The sequence below is a fragment of the Salvelinus sp. IW2-2015 genome, unplaced genomic scaffold (genome assembly GCF_002910315.2).
Source record: "Salvelinus sp. IW2-2015 unplaced genomic scaffold, ASM291031v2 Un_scaffold3496, whole genome shotgun sequence".
Classification (NCBI taxonomy): domain Eukaryota; kingdom Metazoa; phylum Chordata; class Actinopteri; order Salmoniformes; family Salmonidae; genus Salvelinus; species Salvelinus sp. IW2-2015.
In genome coordinates, this window is record NW_019944776.1 from 25,605 (window position 1) to 44,661 (window position 19,057).

General features: G+C 44.2%; 1 protein-coding gene across 1 annotated transcript; it reads left to right on the plus strand.

The window, feature by feature from the left end:
• Positions 1-3,660: 3,660 nt before the first annotated feature.
• zgc:85858 (RAMP4 domain-containing protein) lies at positions 3,661-13,855 on the plus strand. The gene is made up of 3 exons (XM_024142880.2): positions 3,661-4,019; positions 13,706-13,791; positions 13,852-13,855. The coding sequence occupies exons 1-3, from the start codon at positions 3,936-3,938 to the stop codon at positions 13,853-13,855; spliced, it is 174 nt and encodes a 57-aa protein (XP_023998648.2). The 5' UTR covers positions 3,661-3,935.
• Positions 13,856-19,057: the final 5,202 nt, after the last annotated feature.

Sequence of the window (19,057 nt, forward strand, 5' to 3'; positions counted from 1 at the left end):
CGGATTCCATAGCAGCACAAACACACCCGAGAGTAGCGCTGCTGCCTTGGGCAGAGAACTAGATGGGATCCTTAATAAACCCCATGGAAGAAGGCCATTGCCTCCTTCGTCAGAGTAACGGAGATAATTGGGCGTTGCCATATATTAATAAATCGCTCCAATTGTGATGAATAGCTGCTGCTCCTTGGCAGGAACGAATGGGGATCCTATAAAACCCTATAGATTGAGCAAGAAGGTAAGCTGCGCGCTGCCCTTGGCAGGAAACTAATTGGGGCCAATTCCAATGACAATAAAAACTTCCCACAGAGCCGATGCAGGGAAAGAAGAACTTAAAAAGAAACCATATAAGCCTATATGTACTGCCCTCTGAAACAGGTACTAGCATGTTTGGGAATCTCCATTTATAAGTAAACACCCCAGTAGGAGTAGTCTATGCCCTCGACCTCTTGCGCGCTGAGCACTATATGGGGACTCATATAAACGCGCCAGTGAAATAAGCTGGCGTCGCCTTGGCTCTAGCACACTTAATGTGGGATCCATTAATTAAATCCCAGGTAAGAGGTAGCCTGTCATAGCCGTGGCCCCGGAGCCACTATCTAATTGGGGATCCATAATATACCCCAGGAAAGTAGCTAGCGAAGCTGGGATAACAGCCTGATCCCTCGAGGCCTTTGGCCTGACAAGACGAGCCCTAGATGGGGATCCATAATAAACCCCAGGAAGAGTAGCTGCTGCCTTGGCAGGAACTAATGGGGATCCATATATAAACCCCAGGAAGAAGTAGCTGCTGCCTTGGCAGGAACTAATGGGATCCATAAAACCCCAGGAAGAGTAGCCTGCTGCTCGACGTTCGAGCCCCCTATCGGACTGTTTTTCTAGCGTCAAAAGCCTTAAAAACTGGGTCGATCCTCACCGCTCTAATAATACCATTGTCCGCTAAGGCTCCTATGGGACCAAATTACACCGGAATAATCGAGCCAGAGGACCTGAGCTAGCTTCTGCCGCGACTGCCCGTGTGGGCCCAGCTCCCCGTCAAGTTAGCCATGAGCCAGCGCCATCCTCCCAGCCCTGCTCATGTTGCGAACCCTATGATCACTCGGGGACTACAACAGACCCTTTAGATGCCTTCGCCATGGAGCTCTTCTAACTCAAACTTAAAGCACCCCCAAGGAGACGACTAGAGTATAAGCGCCCATGCCTTAACGACTCAACCGGCTAGGTCTCCTGCCGTGAAGCTCATATGCGAGCGACAAATTTAACTATCCCCACACAAAATTGTGGGGCCATCCCATAATTTAATAACCCTCGGCTAACGCCCTCCCATGTGCCACAGAGAGGCCTAGCAGCTACAGGTTGTAGCTGCCCTCGAGCCAGCGTGTTGCAGTCTGCCAGCATAAGGCAAAACACTAAATAATACATCTCCAGCTGGGACAAAATTAATCCATCTTCTCCAAATTATAGGACACCCCCTAGCGGACAACCTTGTTAATATGCCGTGCTGCCTTGGGCAGGTTAACTAATTGGGACTCCTTAATGAACACCCCAGGAAAGAGTAGCTTTGCTGCAGTGGCGACGTGTGGTGTACTTCACAAATGCAGCATGGCATCATTGAGGGAGGAAATGATGTGGATATATGAAGCAACCATCACAAGACATCCAGTCGACGGAAGTTAAAGCGGCTTGGTCGCAAACATGGGTCTTTCTCTAAAGTGGCGCACAATAGACCCGCAGGCTACTACTTCCAAAGTTGTGGTCAATTGCTTAAGGACAAACAAAGTCAAGTATCTGTGAGTGGCCATCACAAAAGCCCTGACCTCAATCATTCTGTATGAACCTAATTTTTGTTGGGCCAGACCCTTGAAATAGACGGTTGCGAGCACTTCAGGAGGCCAACATAGATCCTGACTCAATCACTCCACACAGTCTCTTGTCAGGAGGAATGGGCCAAAATTCACCCAACTTATTGTGGGAAGCTTGTGGAAGTACTCCCGAAACGTTTGACCCCAGTTAAACATTTAAAGGCAATGCTACCAAATACTAATTTAGTGTATGTAAACTTCTGACCCTGGGAATGTGATGAATAATAGATAAAAACGACTGAATACTCATTCTTCATTGTCTACTATTATTCTTGTCACTTCTCATCATTCCTTAAAATTCGAAGTGGGATCCCTTAACTGACCTAAGACTGGGAATTTTATTATTAACTTGTAGTGGTTACTCTAAACTATGTGCAGAACACTCTGTGAAATAACTCGCAGATTTCATTTCTTTGGTGTCTAAGGTTGTATGTAGTGTAGAGATGGCAGGAGCAGGTTAAAAGCCTGTTATGGACAGTGATGGTGCAGGGTAGCCTAGTGGTTAGCGCATTGGACTAGTAACCGAAAGGTTGCAAGTTCAAATCCCCGAGCTGACAAGGTACAAATCTGCCGTTCTGCCCCTGAACAAGGCAGTTAACCCACTGTTCCTAGGCCGTCATTGAAAATAAGAATGTGTTAAATAAAGGTAACATTTAAAAAAAGAGTTGGAATGAGCAGTTGAATAGAGATACTAAGGGCAGGCATTTATTTCAAGTGGGGAAGAGAGGAGGGTATTTTTACAAGATTAAGGGTGGGTCAAAGGTAGTAGATTAAGGGTGGGTCACAGGTAGTAGATTAAGGGTGGGTCACAGGTAGTAGATTAAGGGTGGGTCACAGGTAGTAGATTAAGGGTGGGTCACAGGTAGTAGATTAAGACCTTAAATGTCATAGGAAAGCATCCAACAGGAAAGTGTGGTTGTTGTCAGGAAACAGAGACCGTGGAACATGTGTGCTGCAGTATCAGAGGGAAAGACAGAGGCTGAGATCTAGTATGAGGGAGAAGGGGATACAGGAAATGAGTTGAAAGAGTATATTTACTACAACGTCATTAGCTAGAGTCTCAAATATTTTGTTATCTTTTTTAAGAGCAACGGGGCTGGCAGGTAGGATTTAGTTTCTCCTCGTCTCCGGCCCACACTCATGTACAGTAGGTGGCGGTAATGCACCATAACGTTGGATGCCAATCGCCGATAAACCTCACCCTAGAAGTTAGTTTTATTTCACTTTAAACTCTGCATTGTTGGGAAAGGTCGTTAGCAAACATTTCACGAGAAAGTCTACATTAGTTGTATTCAGCGTATGTGACAAATGGAATTAGATGTTGTATTTGATAGGTTTTTATTAAAAGTATGAATTTCAGCACCGCAGTTGGAAATGTATATTTTGACAAGAATCGACTGATGGTGTCTAAATGTTATCAAAACTCAACTACGCCTCGATATAAGAGAACGGAGTTGAGCGGTCCTCGACTACATTCATGTGGACCACCACGAAACGGACGAGTTTAGGAAGATGTTTTTCAGTTACAGCGAAACCGGGATAGCGGAGGTACGTGGAGGCACATGCACAGCTAAAATAAGTCCATGTAAAATACGTTCGAATTGAATAGATACAACAACAAAACAACACGGCAAGTAGCCAGTATTTCTGGCAACAAGGTTCCTTAAAACAGCTAGCTTCATTTAATTTGTGAAACGGATCCCAGGGCTGTTTTGGGTTGTCACTCCGGCACTCCACATCGTTTTTGTCTAGTTTGGGGTAGATAAGAATAAACCGACACAAGACCTGCCCTTAGCAAACATGTATCAGGGAGCCTCCACACTAGACCCTCGCCACCTGACGAGGGTAGAAGCATCTACTTCCGGTAGCTAGCCGGCTAACAGCAAGCTAACAACCATTAGCCTTCGCGGGCTGGACGCTACAGCAGTTGTCGGCTATTCCTATTCATCGCTAAAAATCTAATCAACAAACCGCCTCCTTTCTCGTAGTCCTTATCTGTAAGTGATACGCCGGTGGTTGAGTTAGTGTATCGTCATTTCGTGGCTGTGAGTGACTTTTGACACACCGGTTCTCGACATGTCTGCGGTCCAACGGATGAAAGTGGCTAACGAGAAACACAGCAAGACCATAACGCAGCGAGGACACGTCCAGAAGACCACGGTTAGAATCTAGCTAGTTAACTAACATTAGCTGGCTGTCAGCTCCACACACACCGATAGCTACTAGTCTACCTAGGCAGCCGATAGTGCAGACCTAGCGCCCATACACTATCGGCTGCCTAGGCTATGATAGCTAACGTTATTCAATCAGCTGGCCATTCAAACTGAAAGCTCACTGTAACAAGTTGAAGCTACAAGCTGTCTGCCTGAGAATCAAACTGATAGCTCACCATTCACAGTGCACGATGCTGTAGTTCATTACATGTTATAGTTCTTAATCAAGAATAAATCAATCTTAGCTAAGACACGTTTTGGCTGCCGACGCGTTAGCAAGCATGCTTGTCCATCTAGCGAGCTAGGGATTCTAATTTTGGCTGTCTTGACCATTCGACTTAAGGCTGCGTTTCAAAGTAGACAGCCATCGACCCTAAACCCTCAGCCCTAAACCCTCAGCCCGTTTTACGTCGTCAGATCCGAGTGTATCTTAATTGTCATTGAAATGATCTGAAGTTGAGCTTTAAAAAGAACCAACCTAAAGCTATTAATGTACCTAGTAAGCTAACGTATCTAGCTAGCACTCCTGTCAGATAGCTAGCTACAGTTACCCATAGCGGGCTAGCTGTTTTTAATAGTTTGGTCATTTATTCCAATACAGTTCAGAATACCCAAAAAATGTTTTTATGATTCTAGTTAACGTTACGTTTTATAGGCTCCTCACTACGAGACTAGATCAATTTGCCAACGCTAAAATCAATGTCTATATATTTTAGAAAGCTAGCGTCATAATTGTTTCTGACATGCCGAAAATGCAGCCTTGTTTATTACATTTTGACACTTCGCGGTCCCCAGAGTTTGACATGTGACTACAGTTTAATGGTGGGTCATATCAACCCCGCAAGGGACCAAAGTTGTCCACTCGCTCCCTCTAGCTAAATCGAGGGCCGAGGAGGCGACGTTAGTGAATACGACCAACACTTAAAAGGGCAATCAATCTGCATTCGGTTTGGACGGGGATTCCCCCCGAGGGAATGTAGCTGGCCGAGGGGGTAAAAATACCGTGTTTGGCCTGCAGCTTTGGGGACATGATATCTATCCATGTTCATGTAAACATTGTTGTGCTACATTACCCAACTAGTAGCTCATTTGCCAGTGAAATTGACTCTAGATGTTTGACTAGTAAAGTGGGCTTTAAAGCAAGCTGTGTGTTTTTGTCAAAGTGTAGACGTTATTACCACCACAACCCTAGCTAGAGCAGGGTGGATGTTCCGTTCTAGGGACGTGGTTGGCTAGCGAACCTTAGATCACTACCTAGAGCTAATCACTGATCACTTCATACAGTGATTTTTTTGTTGTTGTAGCAGGTTAGGATAGTGTTTTTCCTTACCTTAACCTCAGTCTCCTAACCTGCAACAGAACAGTATCGAAGTGCTGCCTACTGGCATGACGAGGTTCGTCTGGACCTGCATGACATGCGCTGTTCTCACACTCTCCCGTCGTGGATAGAAAGTGTGCATAAAACCAGTCTAGTAATGCCAAATAGTACAGTGAGTCCACCCGCAACACGAACTTACTAGGGATTGATTCATTATGCAGTGTACTATCTATAGCTATATACTGTGATTTAGTTATTTTATAAACTTTTAAAAATAAATATTACATATCAAGTAGCGTAACAACGAGGAGAAAAAGTATTGGGCTTGAGGATAAATTCAGCAACTACCCACTTTTCCTGGCTAATAGCCTAGAAAAATGATCTGCAATATTCACAGTAAATTAAATCCAAATTGATACTCTCCCCTGGTCTCCTGAAGTCCTCCTTTTTTTGTGTGCAAATGATTTCACCACAGTCTGTAGGTCCAGGTTGTGGATGATTTCACCACAGTCTGTAGGTCCAGGTTGTGAATGATTTCACCACAGTCTTAGGTCCAGGTTGTGGAATGATTCAACCACAGTCTGTAGGTCCAGGTTGTGAATGAATTTCACCAACAGTCTGTAGGTCCAGGTTGTGATGAATTTTCACCACAGTCTGTAGGTCCAGGTTGTGATGATTTCACCACAGTCTGTAGGTCCAGGTTGTGAATGATATTCACCAGGTCTGTAGGTCCAGGTTGTGAATGATTTCACCACAAGTCTCGTAGAGGTCACAGGTTGTGGAATGATTTACCACAGATCTATAGGGTCCAGGTTGTGAAATGATTTCACACCACGGTCTGTAGGTCCAGGTTGTGGGCAGCTGGTTTTCTACACTGAGTATTGCGACGACCCAGACAGTGTTTCCTGAAGACTTGCGTTAACATACGTGCATTTGGAAAGTATTCAGACCCTTTGACTTTCTCCACAGTTTTGTTACGTTACAGCCTTATCTAAAATTGATTAAATACATTTTTTCCTCATCAATCTACACAATGACAAAGCAATTGGGGCGAAGGTCTCACCTTCCAACAGGAACAACGCCCCTAAGCACACAGCAAGACAACGCAGGAGTGGCTTCGGACAAATCTCTGAATGTCTTGAGTGGCCCAGCCAGAGACCGAACTTGACCCGATCGACATCTCTGGATAGACCTGAAATAGCTGTGCAGCGACACTATCATCAACCCTGCACCAGAGCTGTAGAGAGGTCTGGAGGATTGCAGAGAGAATGAGAAAACTCCCCAAATACAGGTGGTCCAAGCTTGTAGCGTCATACCAAGAAGATCGAGGCTGTACAACTACGTCCCAAACGTTCTCTCAACAAAGTAATGAGTAAAGGTTTTATTTCAGATTATTTTTTATTATTTTGTTTGGAAAAAATTACCCTTTTTTTGGCTTTGGCATTATGGGGGTATTGTGTGGTAGATTGAGAACAAAATGATTTAATCAATTTTAGAATAAGGCTGTAACCTAACAAAATGCGGAAGAAAAGCTCAATGGGTCTGAATACTTTCCCAATGTTGTATGTCATTGGCCGCTGCGCATAAGGGACTGTTGATGCATGCCAGTTTATACAGAGAATAAGGGTCTGGTTGAATCCATGCCAGTTTATACAGAGATAAGGGTCTGTTAATCCATGCCAGCTATACCCAGAGATAAGGTCTGTTGAATGCATGCCAGTTTATATCCAGAGAATAAGGGCTGTTGATCTTAGACATCACTAACCAGAGATAACGGGTCTGTTGATGCATGCCCAGTTTATACCAGAGGATAAGGGTCTGTTGATGCAATGTCAGCTCATCGATACCAGAAGACATAAGATGGGTCTGTTGAGTACCATCGCCAGCTCGATACAGACGTATAAGGATAGTTAGTCCGTTGACCAGCCGTTATACAGCAGATAAGTGGTCTGTTGATGCATGCAGCTTATACAAGAGATAAGGGTCTGTTGATGCATGCCAGCTTATACCAGAGATAAGTGGGTCTGTTGATGCATGCCAGCTTATACAGAGATAAGGGCGGTCTGTTGATTGCATGCCAGTTTATACCAGAGATAAGGGTCCTTGTGATGCGCATGCCAGTTTTATCAGACAGAGATAGAAGGTCTGTTTGATGCACTGCCAGTTTATACCAAGAGATAAGGGTCTGTTGATGCATGCCAGCTTATACCAGAGTAAGGGTCTGTTGATGCATGCCAGTTATACCAGAGATAAAGGGTTGTGAGATGCATGCCAGCTTATACCAGAGATAAGGGTCTGTTGAGTGCCTGGCTTATACCAGAGATAAGGGTCTGTTGAATGCACCGCACAGCTTATCCAGAGATAAGGGGTCTGTTGATGCATGCCAGCTTATAACCAGAGATAAGGGTCTGTTGATGTGCATGCCAGCCTTAATACCAGAGATAAAGGGTCTGTTTGAGCATGCCAGCTTATACCAGAGATAAGGGACTGTGATGCATATGCCAGCTTATACCAGAGATAATGGGGGTTTGGCTGTTGAATCGAGGATCGCCAGCTTATACCAGAGATAAGGGTCCAGTTGATGCATGTGCTTCCAGCTAGTATACTACAGAGATAAAGGGTCGTTGGATGCATGCCAGCTATACCAGAGATAAGGGTCTGTTGATGCATGCCAGCTTATACCAGAGATAAGGGTCTGTTGATGCCATGCCAGCTTTATACAGATGATAAGGGTTGTGATGCATGCATGCCAGTTATACCGAGATAAGGGTCTGTTGAATGCGATGCCAGCTTATACCGAGAGATAAGGGTCGTGTTTGATGTGTGCAGCTGTTGTACAGATATGTGTTGATTGCGATCTTTATATGTCCAAGTTTGATAATGTGATTTCTGTTGGTATATGCTATGTTCCATAGCATTTTTATATCGAGTATAATGGTTCTGTTGATGTTGTCCAGTCTCTATACCAGATATAGTGTTTGATTTTTGCATACTACCAGAGATAGGGTCTGTTGATGCCATGCCAGTTTATAACTATAGAGATAAGGGTCTGTTGGATGCATGCTACTTATACCAGAGTAAAGGGCTGTTGATTGCATGCCAGTTAACCAGAGATAAGGGTCTGTTGATGCATGCCAGCTTATACCAGAGATAAGGGTGCTGTTGATGCATGCCAGCTTATTACCAGAGATAAGGGACTGTTGATGCATGCCAGCTTATACCAGAGATAAGGGACTGTTGATGATGCCAGCTTATACCAGAGATAAGGAATCTGTTGATGGCATGCCAGTTTATACCAGAGCTAAGGGTCTGTTGATGCATGCCAGCATACCAGAGATAAGGGACTCTGTTGATGCATGCCAGTTTATACAAGAGATAAGGGTCTGTTGATGCATGTAGCCAGCTTTATACCAGAGATAAGGGTCTGTTGATCCATGCCAGCTCATACCAGAGATAAGGGATGTTAATCCATGCCAGCTCATACCCAGAGATAAGGGTACTGTTAGATGCATGCCAGCTTTATACCAGAGATAAGGGCTGTTGATGCATGCGCAGCTTATACAGAGATAAGGGCCATGTTGATGCATGCCAGTTTATACCAAGATAAAGGGTCTGTTGTGCATGCCAGCTATATACCAGAGATAAGGGTCTGTTGATGCATGCCAGCTTATACCAGAGATAAGGGATTGTTGATGGCAATGCAGCTTATACCAGAGATAAGGGTCTGTTGATGCATGCAAGCTATACCAGAGATAAGGGTCTGTGACTGGCAATGCCTAAGCGTCATACCAGAGATAAGGGACTGTGATGCAAGCCAGCTTATACCAGAGATAAGGGTCTGTTGATGCATGCCAGCTTATACCAGAGATAAGGGTACTGTTGATGCATGCCACTCATTCCAGAGATAAGGGTCTGTTGATGCATGCCAGCTCAATACCAGAGATAAGGGTCTGTTGATCATGCCAGCTTATACCAGAGATAAGGGTCTGTGATGCATGCCAGTTTCTATACAGAGATAGGGTCTGTTGATGCATGCAGCTTATACCAGAGATAAGGGTCTGTTGATGCATGCCAGCTTATACCAGAGATAAGGACTGTTGATGCATGCCAGCTTATACCAGAGATAAGGATCTGTTGATGCATGCCAGCCTTATACCAGAGATAAGGGTCTTTGATGCATGCCAGCTTTCACCAGAGATAGGGTCTGTTGATGACATGCCAGTTTATATCCAGAAGATAAGGGTCTGTTGATGCATGCAGCTTATACCAGAGATAAGGGACTGTTGATGCATGCCAGCTTATACCAGAAGATAAGGGTCTGTTGATGCATGCAGCTTTATCAGACAGGAGATAAAGGGACTGTTGATGCATGCCAGTTTATACCAGAGATAAGGGTCTGTTGATGCATGCAGCTTATACCAGAGATAGAGGTCTGTTGATGCTGCCAGCTATACCAGAGATAAGGGACTGTTGATGGCATGCCAGCTTATACCAGAGATAAGGGTCTGTTGATGCCATGCAAGTTTATACCAGAGATAAGGGTCTGTTGATGCATGCCAGCTTATACCAGAGATAAGGGCTGTTGATGCATGCCAGTTTATACCAGAGATAAGGGACTGTTGATGCATGCCAGCTTATACCAGAGATAAGGTCTGTGTTGATCATGCCAGCTTATACCAGAGATAAGGGCTGTTGATGCATCCAGTTTTACAGACGATAGGGACTCGTTGATGAGCATGCCAGCTATAGCCAGAGATAAGGGTACTGTTGATGCACATGCAGCTTATACCAGAGATAAGGACTGTTGATGCATGCCAGCTATACCAGAGATAAGGGACTGTTGATGCATGCCAGCATCATCCAGAGATAAGGGCTGTTGATGCATGCCAGCTTATACCAGAGATAAGGGACTGTTGTGATGGGCATGCCTAGCTTATACCAGAGATAAGGGACTGTTGATGCATGCCAGTTTATACCAAGAGTAAGGGACTGTTGATGCATGCCACTTATACCAGAGATAAGGAGACTGTTGTGCATGCAAGCTTATACCAGGAGAGAAGGGTGTTGATGCATGCCAGCTCATACCGAAGATAGAGGGTCTGTTGATGCATGCCAGCTTATACCAGAGATAAGGGAGTGAATGATGCAGCTAGTACCAGAGATAAGGGTCTGTGATGCATGCCAGTTATACCACGAGATAAGGGTCTGTTGATGCATGGCAGCTTATACCAGAGATAAGGGTCTGTTGATGCATGCCAGCTTATACCAGAGATAAGGGTCTGTTGATTGCACTGGCAGCTTATACCAGAGATAAGGGTCTGTAGATGCATGCAGCTTATACCAGAGATAAGGGACTGTTGATGCATGCCAGTTTATACCAGAAGTAAGGGTCTGTTGATGCATGCCAGTTTATACCAAGAGATAAGGGTCTGTTGATGCATGCAGTTTATACCAGAGAGTAAGGGACTGTGATCCATGCCAGTTATACCGAGAGATAAGGGACTGTTGATCCATGCCAGTTTATACCAGAGATAAGGACTGTTGATCCTGCCACACTATACCAGAGATAAGGACTGTTGATCCATGCCAGTTTATACCAGAGATAAGGATGTTGATCCATGCCAGCTCATACCAGAGATAAGGACTGTTGATCATGCCAGTTATATACAGAGATAAGGGACTGTTGATCCATGCCATTTATACCAGAGATAAGGGACTGTTGATCCATGCCAGTTTATACCAGAGATAAGGGACTGTTTGACATGCCAGTTTATACCAAGAGATAAGGACTGTTGACCATGCCAGTTTTAATAACCAGAGATAAAGGGACTGTTGACTCCCATGAAGTCATTATTACCAGAGATAATGGGTCTGTTGATCCATGCCAGTTTATACCAAGAGATAAGGGACTGTTGATATTGGAACCACACAACTGAAACGCCGGTTCACCAGTAGCCTATGAATCACAAACCGTTTAGTTCAAGCTCTCAAGAATGTTTGTCCACTTTAAAAAAAAGGTTCCATTTTTTTTTTTAAGTAAGCAAGTCAGTTAAGAATACATTCTTATTGACAATGACGGCCAAACCCGGTCACTGGCGGCCAGTTGTGCGCCTCCGTATGGGATCGGCCGGTCGCTATGGGACTCCCGGTCACTATGGGACTCCGGTCACAGCGGATGTGATGCAGCCTTGATTCATTATGCTCAGCACTTGGTTCAGTGTATCAAAGCAGCTGTTTTCTTGCTCAAGCTGCGAGAGAACAGCTGTCACTCAGACATTTCTCTCCAAAACACAGGGATGTCGACTAGAACAGGACGAGTGTTATCAGAGGAGCTTGTTGGACACAGACGGGACTAAAATGACGTGGTGTTTGGTGCTCGTGCACATTGTTCCGCTACCGACCTCCCCAGAATACTAAACCCTGTCTGATTACCTGACTCCGACCTCCCAGTAAAACTAACCCCGTCTGATTACTGACCTCCGACCTCCCAGTAAAACTAACCCGTCTGATTACCTGACCTCCGACCTCCCCAGAAAACATAACCCTGTCTGATTACTGACCTCCGACCTCCCCAGTAAAACTAACCACGTCTGATTACCTGACCTACACACTCCCCAGTAAAACTAACCCCGTCTGATTACCTGACTCCGACCTCCCAGTAAAACTAACCCTGTCTGATTACCTGACCCCCGACTCCCCAGTAAAACTAACCCCGTCTGATTACCTGACCGTCGACCTTCCCAGTAAAACTAACCCTCTGATTACCTGACCTCCGACCTCCCCAGTAAAACTAAACCCGTCTGATTACCTGACCTCCGACCTCCCCAGTAAAACTAACCCCGTCTGATTACCTGACCTCCGACCTCCCCAGTAAAATTAACCCCGTCTGATTACCTGACCTCCGACCTCCCAGTATAACTAACCCCGTCTGGTTACTGACTCCGACCTCCCCAGTAAACTAACCCCCGTCTGATTACCTGACCTCCGACCTCCCAGTAAACTAACTTCCGTCCCAATAGGGCTTTTGTCGGAAGAAGGGCAATCGACGGCAACAGATTACGCTGAGAGTCAGTTGTCACCGTAAAAAAAAAAAAGCAAACAAACATTTACATTTTAGTTTAACAAACCTTCCAATCTATGCACGATGATACTTTGAACATTTACAGAGTAAAATAAAAACATTACTGGAAAAACTGCAGATGCAATGTTTGTTACCAGAAATTACGGTAAAATTTCCCTCAAACTTTTATCGGACGGTTCTTCCTGTAAATGTGTTTCAGTCTTCTGTGGACATGTGTGTTTCCTGTCTCTCTGTGTGTTTATCCTTGTGCATAGAGTTGTATTTGTTTTAAGCTTGGAACGCGCTACCTATAGGATAAGAGCATGAAATGATCACATGTCATACCCACTTTGTCCTCTCTGGTGTATCACCTCTTTTAACCCCCTCTCTGCGTGTTAACCCTGTCATACCCTGTGTTAACCCTGTCTCCGCCCTCTCTGTGTTAACCCTGTCTCCCCTCTCTCGGTGTTACCCGTATTAACCCTGTCTCCCCCTCTCTGCGTCCCCTCGTCTCTGTAACCTCTCGCCCTCCCCCTCTCTGGTGTTAACCTCGTATAACCCTGTGTACCTGTCTCCCCTCTCTGGTGTTAACCCTGTGTCTCCTCTCTCTGGTGTTAACCCTGTATTAACCCTTCGTCTCCCCTCTCCTGGTGTTAACCATACTGTAATCCCCCCCTCCTCTGTGTAACCGCTGTAATGTCTCCCCCTCTGTCTACACCCTGAAGTCTCCCTGGGTGTAGATAACCTTGTCCCTCTCCTTGTTGCTTAAACCCTGTATTAACCTTAGTGTTAACCCTGTCTCCCCTCTCTCTGGTGTTAACCCTGTATTAACCCTGTTCCCCTCTCTGGGTGTTAACCCTGTAATAACCCTGTCTCCCCTCTCTGGTGTTAACCCTGTAATAACCCTGCTCATCGCTCTCTGGTGTTAAGCCCTTGTACACTCAACCCGCCTCTCCCCCTCTCTGGTGTTAACCCATAACCGCTGTATAATAACCTTGTATTATACTCCTGTCGTCCCTCTCGCGCTCTCACCGCTGTACTCCCTCTTCTGAGTTAACACTGTATTAACGCTGATGTTAACCCTGTCCTCCCCTCTCGTCTCGTCCGGTTACACCCCCTCGCTCATCTCACCCACCCCTCCGTCGATTAACCCCCCCCTGTCATACTCCTCTCTCTGGTGTTAACCCTGTAATAACCCTGTCTCCCCTCTCTGGTGTTAACCCTGTAATAACCCTGTATTAACCCTGTATTTCAGCGGGTGGTGAATGAGGAGAAGTCTCCTGTTGGTCCCTGGCTACTGGCTCTCTTTGTCTTTGTGGTGTGTGGATCAGGTAAGAGACTGTATGTATATATATGTATATATATATGTATATATGTGTATGTATTTGTGTGTGTGTACAGTTGAAGTCTGAAGTTTACATATTCTTTAGCCAAATACATTTAAACTCAGTTTTTCACAATTCCTGACATTTAATCCTAGTAAAAATTCCCTGTCTTAGGTCAGTTAGGATCACCACTTTATTGTAAGAATGTGAAATGTCAGAATAATAGTAGAGAGAATGATTTATTTCAGCTTTTATTTCTTTCATCACATTCCCAGTGTGTCAGAAGTTTACATACACTCAATTAGTATTTGGTAGCATTGGCTTACAATGGAAACAGGATGCACCTGAGCTCAAAGTCGAGTCTTATAGCAAAGGGTCTGAATACTTATGTAAAATAAGCTATTGATGTTTATTTTTAATACATTTAGCAAAATTTCTAAACACCTGTTTTCGCTTTGTCATTATGAGGTATTGTGTGTAGATTGAGGATTAAAAAATAAATATATTTTAGAATAAGGCTGTAACGTAACAAAATGTGGAGAAAGTCAAGGGGTCTGAATACTTTCCCAATGCTCTGTATGAACTATGACTAGAACACACTACTGGTCAAGGGGTCTTCTTTATTTGTACTTTTTTCTGCATCGTAGAATAATATACAATATATTTTGATTTGTTTAACACTTTTTTTGGTTACTACATGATTCCATATGTGTTATTTCATAGTTTTGATGTCTTCACTATTATTCTACTATTTATTCTATGTAGAAAATAGTAAAAATTATGAAAAACCCTTGACTGAGTGTTGTAAAACCTTTGATCGGTAGTGTATACTCGTATGAAGTGGACATCAGTAGTTCTGAACCCTGACTAGAATACTGTGTTTACCTATAAAGTAAACCGTATGTAAACATTATTAAAGTCATCAGAGTTAAATATCTATGTGTCTTCAGAACATATTCACACCCATAGACTTTTTCCATATTTTGTTGTTAGTCTGAATTTTAAAATTAATATAAAGTTAGGTTTTTTCACTGGCCTATAATATAATAATAATACAATAACAATAATATAATATACCCCATTATGTTAAAGTGGAGTTGTTTTTTCAAAATGTTTACATATGAATTAAAAATTAAAAGCTGACATGTTTTGCGTCAACTATTTAACCACTTTGTTATGGCCTAAATACGTTTAGGAGTAATACTTTGCTTAAGTTAGATAATAATATGCACTTTGTGTGCAATAATAGTGTTTAACAGGATTTTGAATGACTTCCTCATCTCTGCACACATACAATTATCTGTAAGGTCCCTCAGTCGAGCAGTGAATTTCAAACACAGATTCAACTACAAAGACCAGGGAGGTTTTACAATGTCTCGCAAAGAAGGGCACCTATTGGTAGATGGGTAAAAATGAAAAAAGCAGACATTTAATATTCCTTTGAGCGTGGTGATGTTATTAATTACACTTTGGATGGTGTCACCCAGTCACTACACAGATACAGGCGCCCTTCATAACTCAGTTGTCAGAGAGGAAGGAAACCACTCAGGGATTTCACCATGAGGCCGATGGTGACTTTAAAACAGTTAGAGTTTAATGGCTGTGACAGGAGAACTGAGGATGGATCAACAACATTGTAGTTACTCCACAATACTAACCTAAATGACAAGTGAAAGAAGGAAGCCTGTACAGAATAAAAATATTCCAAAACATGCATCCTGTTTGCAATAAGACACTAAAGTAATACTGCAACAAAAAATGTAGCAAAGCAATTCACTTTTTGTCCTGAACACAAAGTGTTATGTTTGGAGAAGATACAACCCATTACTGAGTACCACTCTCCATGTTTTCAAGCATAGTGGTGGCTGCATCATGTTATGGGTTTGCTTGTCATCGTTAAGGACTGGATAAAAAAAAATTGAATGGAGCTAAGAACAGGCAGAATCCTAGAGTAAAACCTGGTTCAGTCTGCTTTCCACCAGACACTGGGAGATGAATTCACCTTTCAGCAGGACAATAACCTAAAACACAAGGCCAAATATACACTGGAGTTGCTTACCAAGATGACAGTGAATGTTCCTGAATGGCCAAATTACAGTTTTGACTTAAATCTACTTGAAAATCTAGAATCTAAAAAAGAATAATGGGCAAATGTATTACAATCCAGGTACTTCTACAAAGTATTGCCTCGGGTGTAATTTAGATAATTCTGTATTTCATTTTCAATAAATGTACCAGAAAATAAAGCTGTTTTCACCGTTGTTATGGGGTATTGTGTCTAGATGGGTTTTTATTTTATCCAGTTTAAATTCGGCCTCTAACACAAGTCAAAGGATAATGAATACTTTGAGGTCAGCAGTCTAAGGTGCAGGGTAACCGGCTAGTAGCCGGCTAGTGACAGTGACTAAGTTCAGGGCGGGGTACTGGGTGGAGGCTGGCTAGTGACAGTGACTAAGTTCAGGGCAGGGTACTGGGTGGAGGCTGGCTAGTGGTAACTAAGGTTCAGGGCAGGGTACTGGGTGGAGGCTGGCTAGTGACAGTGACTTAAGTTCAGGGCGGGGTACTGGGTGGAGGCTGGCTAGTGATGGCTGTTTAACAGTCTGATGTCCTTGAGATAGAAGCTGTTTTTCTGTCTCTCGGTCCAAGCTTTGATGCACCTGTACTGACCTCGCCTTCTGGATGATAGCGGGCTGAACAGGCCATGGACCATTCATAAAGAATAATTTTATTTTAATACGACCTTGGTTTTAAAACGTTTCCAACCGGCAATGTAATTGTTCTGAACCCAGGAGCCGACCCGCTGGTTGAAAGGTTTTCATTCATTACAACAGCTCATATTTCTGTGTGTCACCCGATGCAGGACTCTGGGAATGTTTAGGTGGAGCTGGGTCACAGACATCACAATGGACTCAATGATTTGTTTCTCTCCCTCTCTCTCCCCCCTCTCTCTCTCTCTCCCTCCCCCCTCCCCCCTATCCCCTCCCCCTCTCACAGGGTGTAGTCCTGTAGGGTAAGGGTGTAGTCTGTAGGGTTTAGGGTGTAGTCCTGTAGGGTAAGGGTGTAGTCTGGGGGGTAAGGGTAGTCTGTAGGGGTAAGTGGTAGGTAGGGGTGTCTTAGCGTCAGGTGTACTCTGTCGGTACAGGGTGTAGTCTGTAAGGGTATGAGGTGTAGTCTGTAGGGTTCGGGTGTAGTCTGTAGGTTTAGGGTGTAGGTCTGTAAGGGTATAAGGTGTAGTCTGTAGGGTAAGTGTGTAAGGTAATAGGGTGTAGTCTGTAGGTACAGGGTGTAGTCTGTAGGTTAGGGTGTAGTCTGTAGGGTTTAGGGTGTAGTCTGTAGGGTTAGGTTGTAGTCTGTAGGGTATAGTGTGTAAGGTATAGGGTGTAGTCTGTAGGGTACAGGGTGTAGTCTGTAGGTACAGGGTGTAGTCTGTAGGGTAAGGGTGTAGTCTGTAGGGTTAGGGTGTAGTCTGTAGGGATAGGGTGTAGTCTGTAGGGTATAGTGTGTAAGGTATAGGTGTAGTCTGTAGGGTACAGGGTGTAGTCTGTAGGGTACAGGGTGTAGTCTGTAGGGTATAGGGTGTAGTCTGTAGGGTTTAAGGGTGTGTCTGTAGGGTATAGGGTGTAGTCTGTAGGGTATAGGGTGTAGTCTGTAGGTATAGGGTGTAGTCTGTAGGGTAAGGGTGTAGTCTGTAGGGTATGGGTGTAGTCTGTAGGGTATAGGGTGTAGTCTGTAGGGTATAGGGTGTAGTCTGTAGTGTATAGGGTAGGGTGTAAGTCTGTAGGGTATAGTGTGTAGTGTTTAGGGTGTAGTCTGGTAGGGTATAGGGTGTAGTCTGTAGGGTTTAGGTGGTGTAGTCTGTAGGGTATAGGGGTGTAGTCTGTAGGGTATAGGTGTAGTCTGTAGGGGTATAGGGTGTAGTCTGTAGGGTATAGGGTGTAGTCTGTAGGGTATAGGGTGTAGTATTAGTATAGGTTAGTCTGTAGGTTAGGTGTAGTTGTAGGTATAGGTGTAGTTGTAGGGTAAGGATGTAGGTATAGGGTTAGTCTGTAGTGTATAGGTGTAGGGTATAGGGTGTAGTCTGTAGGGTATAGTGTGTAGGGTATAGGTGTACGTCTGTAGGTTTAGGGTGTAGTCTGTAGGTATAGGGTGTAGTCTGGTAGGGGGTGTAGTCTGTAGGTATAGGGTGTAGGGTATAGGGTGTAGTCTTAGGGTATAGGGTGAAGTCTGTAGTGTATAGGGTGAGTCTGTAGGGTTTAGGGTGTAGTCTGTAGGCGTATAGGGTATAGGGTGTAGTCTGTAGGGTAATAGTCTGTAGGGTATAGAGTTGTAGTCTGTTAGGGTAAGGTGTAGTCTGTAGGGTATAGGGTGTAGTCTGTAGGGTGTAGTCTTGTAGGGTATAGTCTGTAGGGTTATAGGGTGTAGTCTGTAGTGTTAGGGTGTAGGGTATAGGGTGTAGTCTGTAGGGTATAGTGTTGTAGTGTTTAGGGGTGGTAGTCTGTAGAGTATAGGGTGTAGTCTGTAGGGTATAGGGTGTAGTCTGTGGTGTAGTCTGTAGGGTGTAGTCTGTAGGGTATAGGGTGTAGTCCTGTAGGGTAATAGGTGTAGTCTGTGGGTATAGGGTGTAGTCTGTAGGGTATAGGGTGTAGTCTGTAGGGTATAGGGTGTAGTCTGTAGGGTATAGGGTGTAGTCTGTAGTGTGTAGTCTGTAAGGTGTATAGGGTGTAGTCTGTAGTGTGGTAGTCTGTAGGGTATAGGGTGTAGTCGTGTAGTGTGTCAGTCTGTAGGTATTTGGTGTAGTCTGTAGTCTGTAGGGTATAGGGTGTAGTCTATAGGGTGTAGGTCTGTAGGGTATAGGGTGTAGTCTGTAGGGTATGTGGTGTAGTCTGTAAGGATATGTAGTGTGTAGGGTATATGTGTAGTCTGTAAGGGTGTATGGTGTAGTGTGTAGTCTGTAGGGTATAGGGTTGTAGTCTGTAGGGTATAGGGTGTAGTCTGTAGGGTATAGGTGTAGTCAGTAGGTATAGGGTGTAGTCTGTAGGGTATAGGGTGTAGTCTGTAGGGTATAGGGTGTAGGTTTAGGGTTAGTAGGGTAGTGTGTAGTGTTAGTCTGTAGGGTATAGGGTGTAGTCGTAGGGTAATAGGGTGTAGTGTGTAGTCTGTAGGGGTATAGGGTGTAGGTTGTGTAGTCTGTAGGATGTAGGTGTAGGGGTATATGGGTGTAGTCTGTAGGGTGTATGGTTGTAGTGTGGTAGTCTGTAGGGTATAGGGTGTAGTCTGGGTAT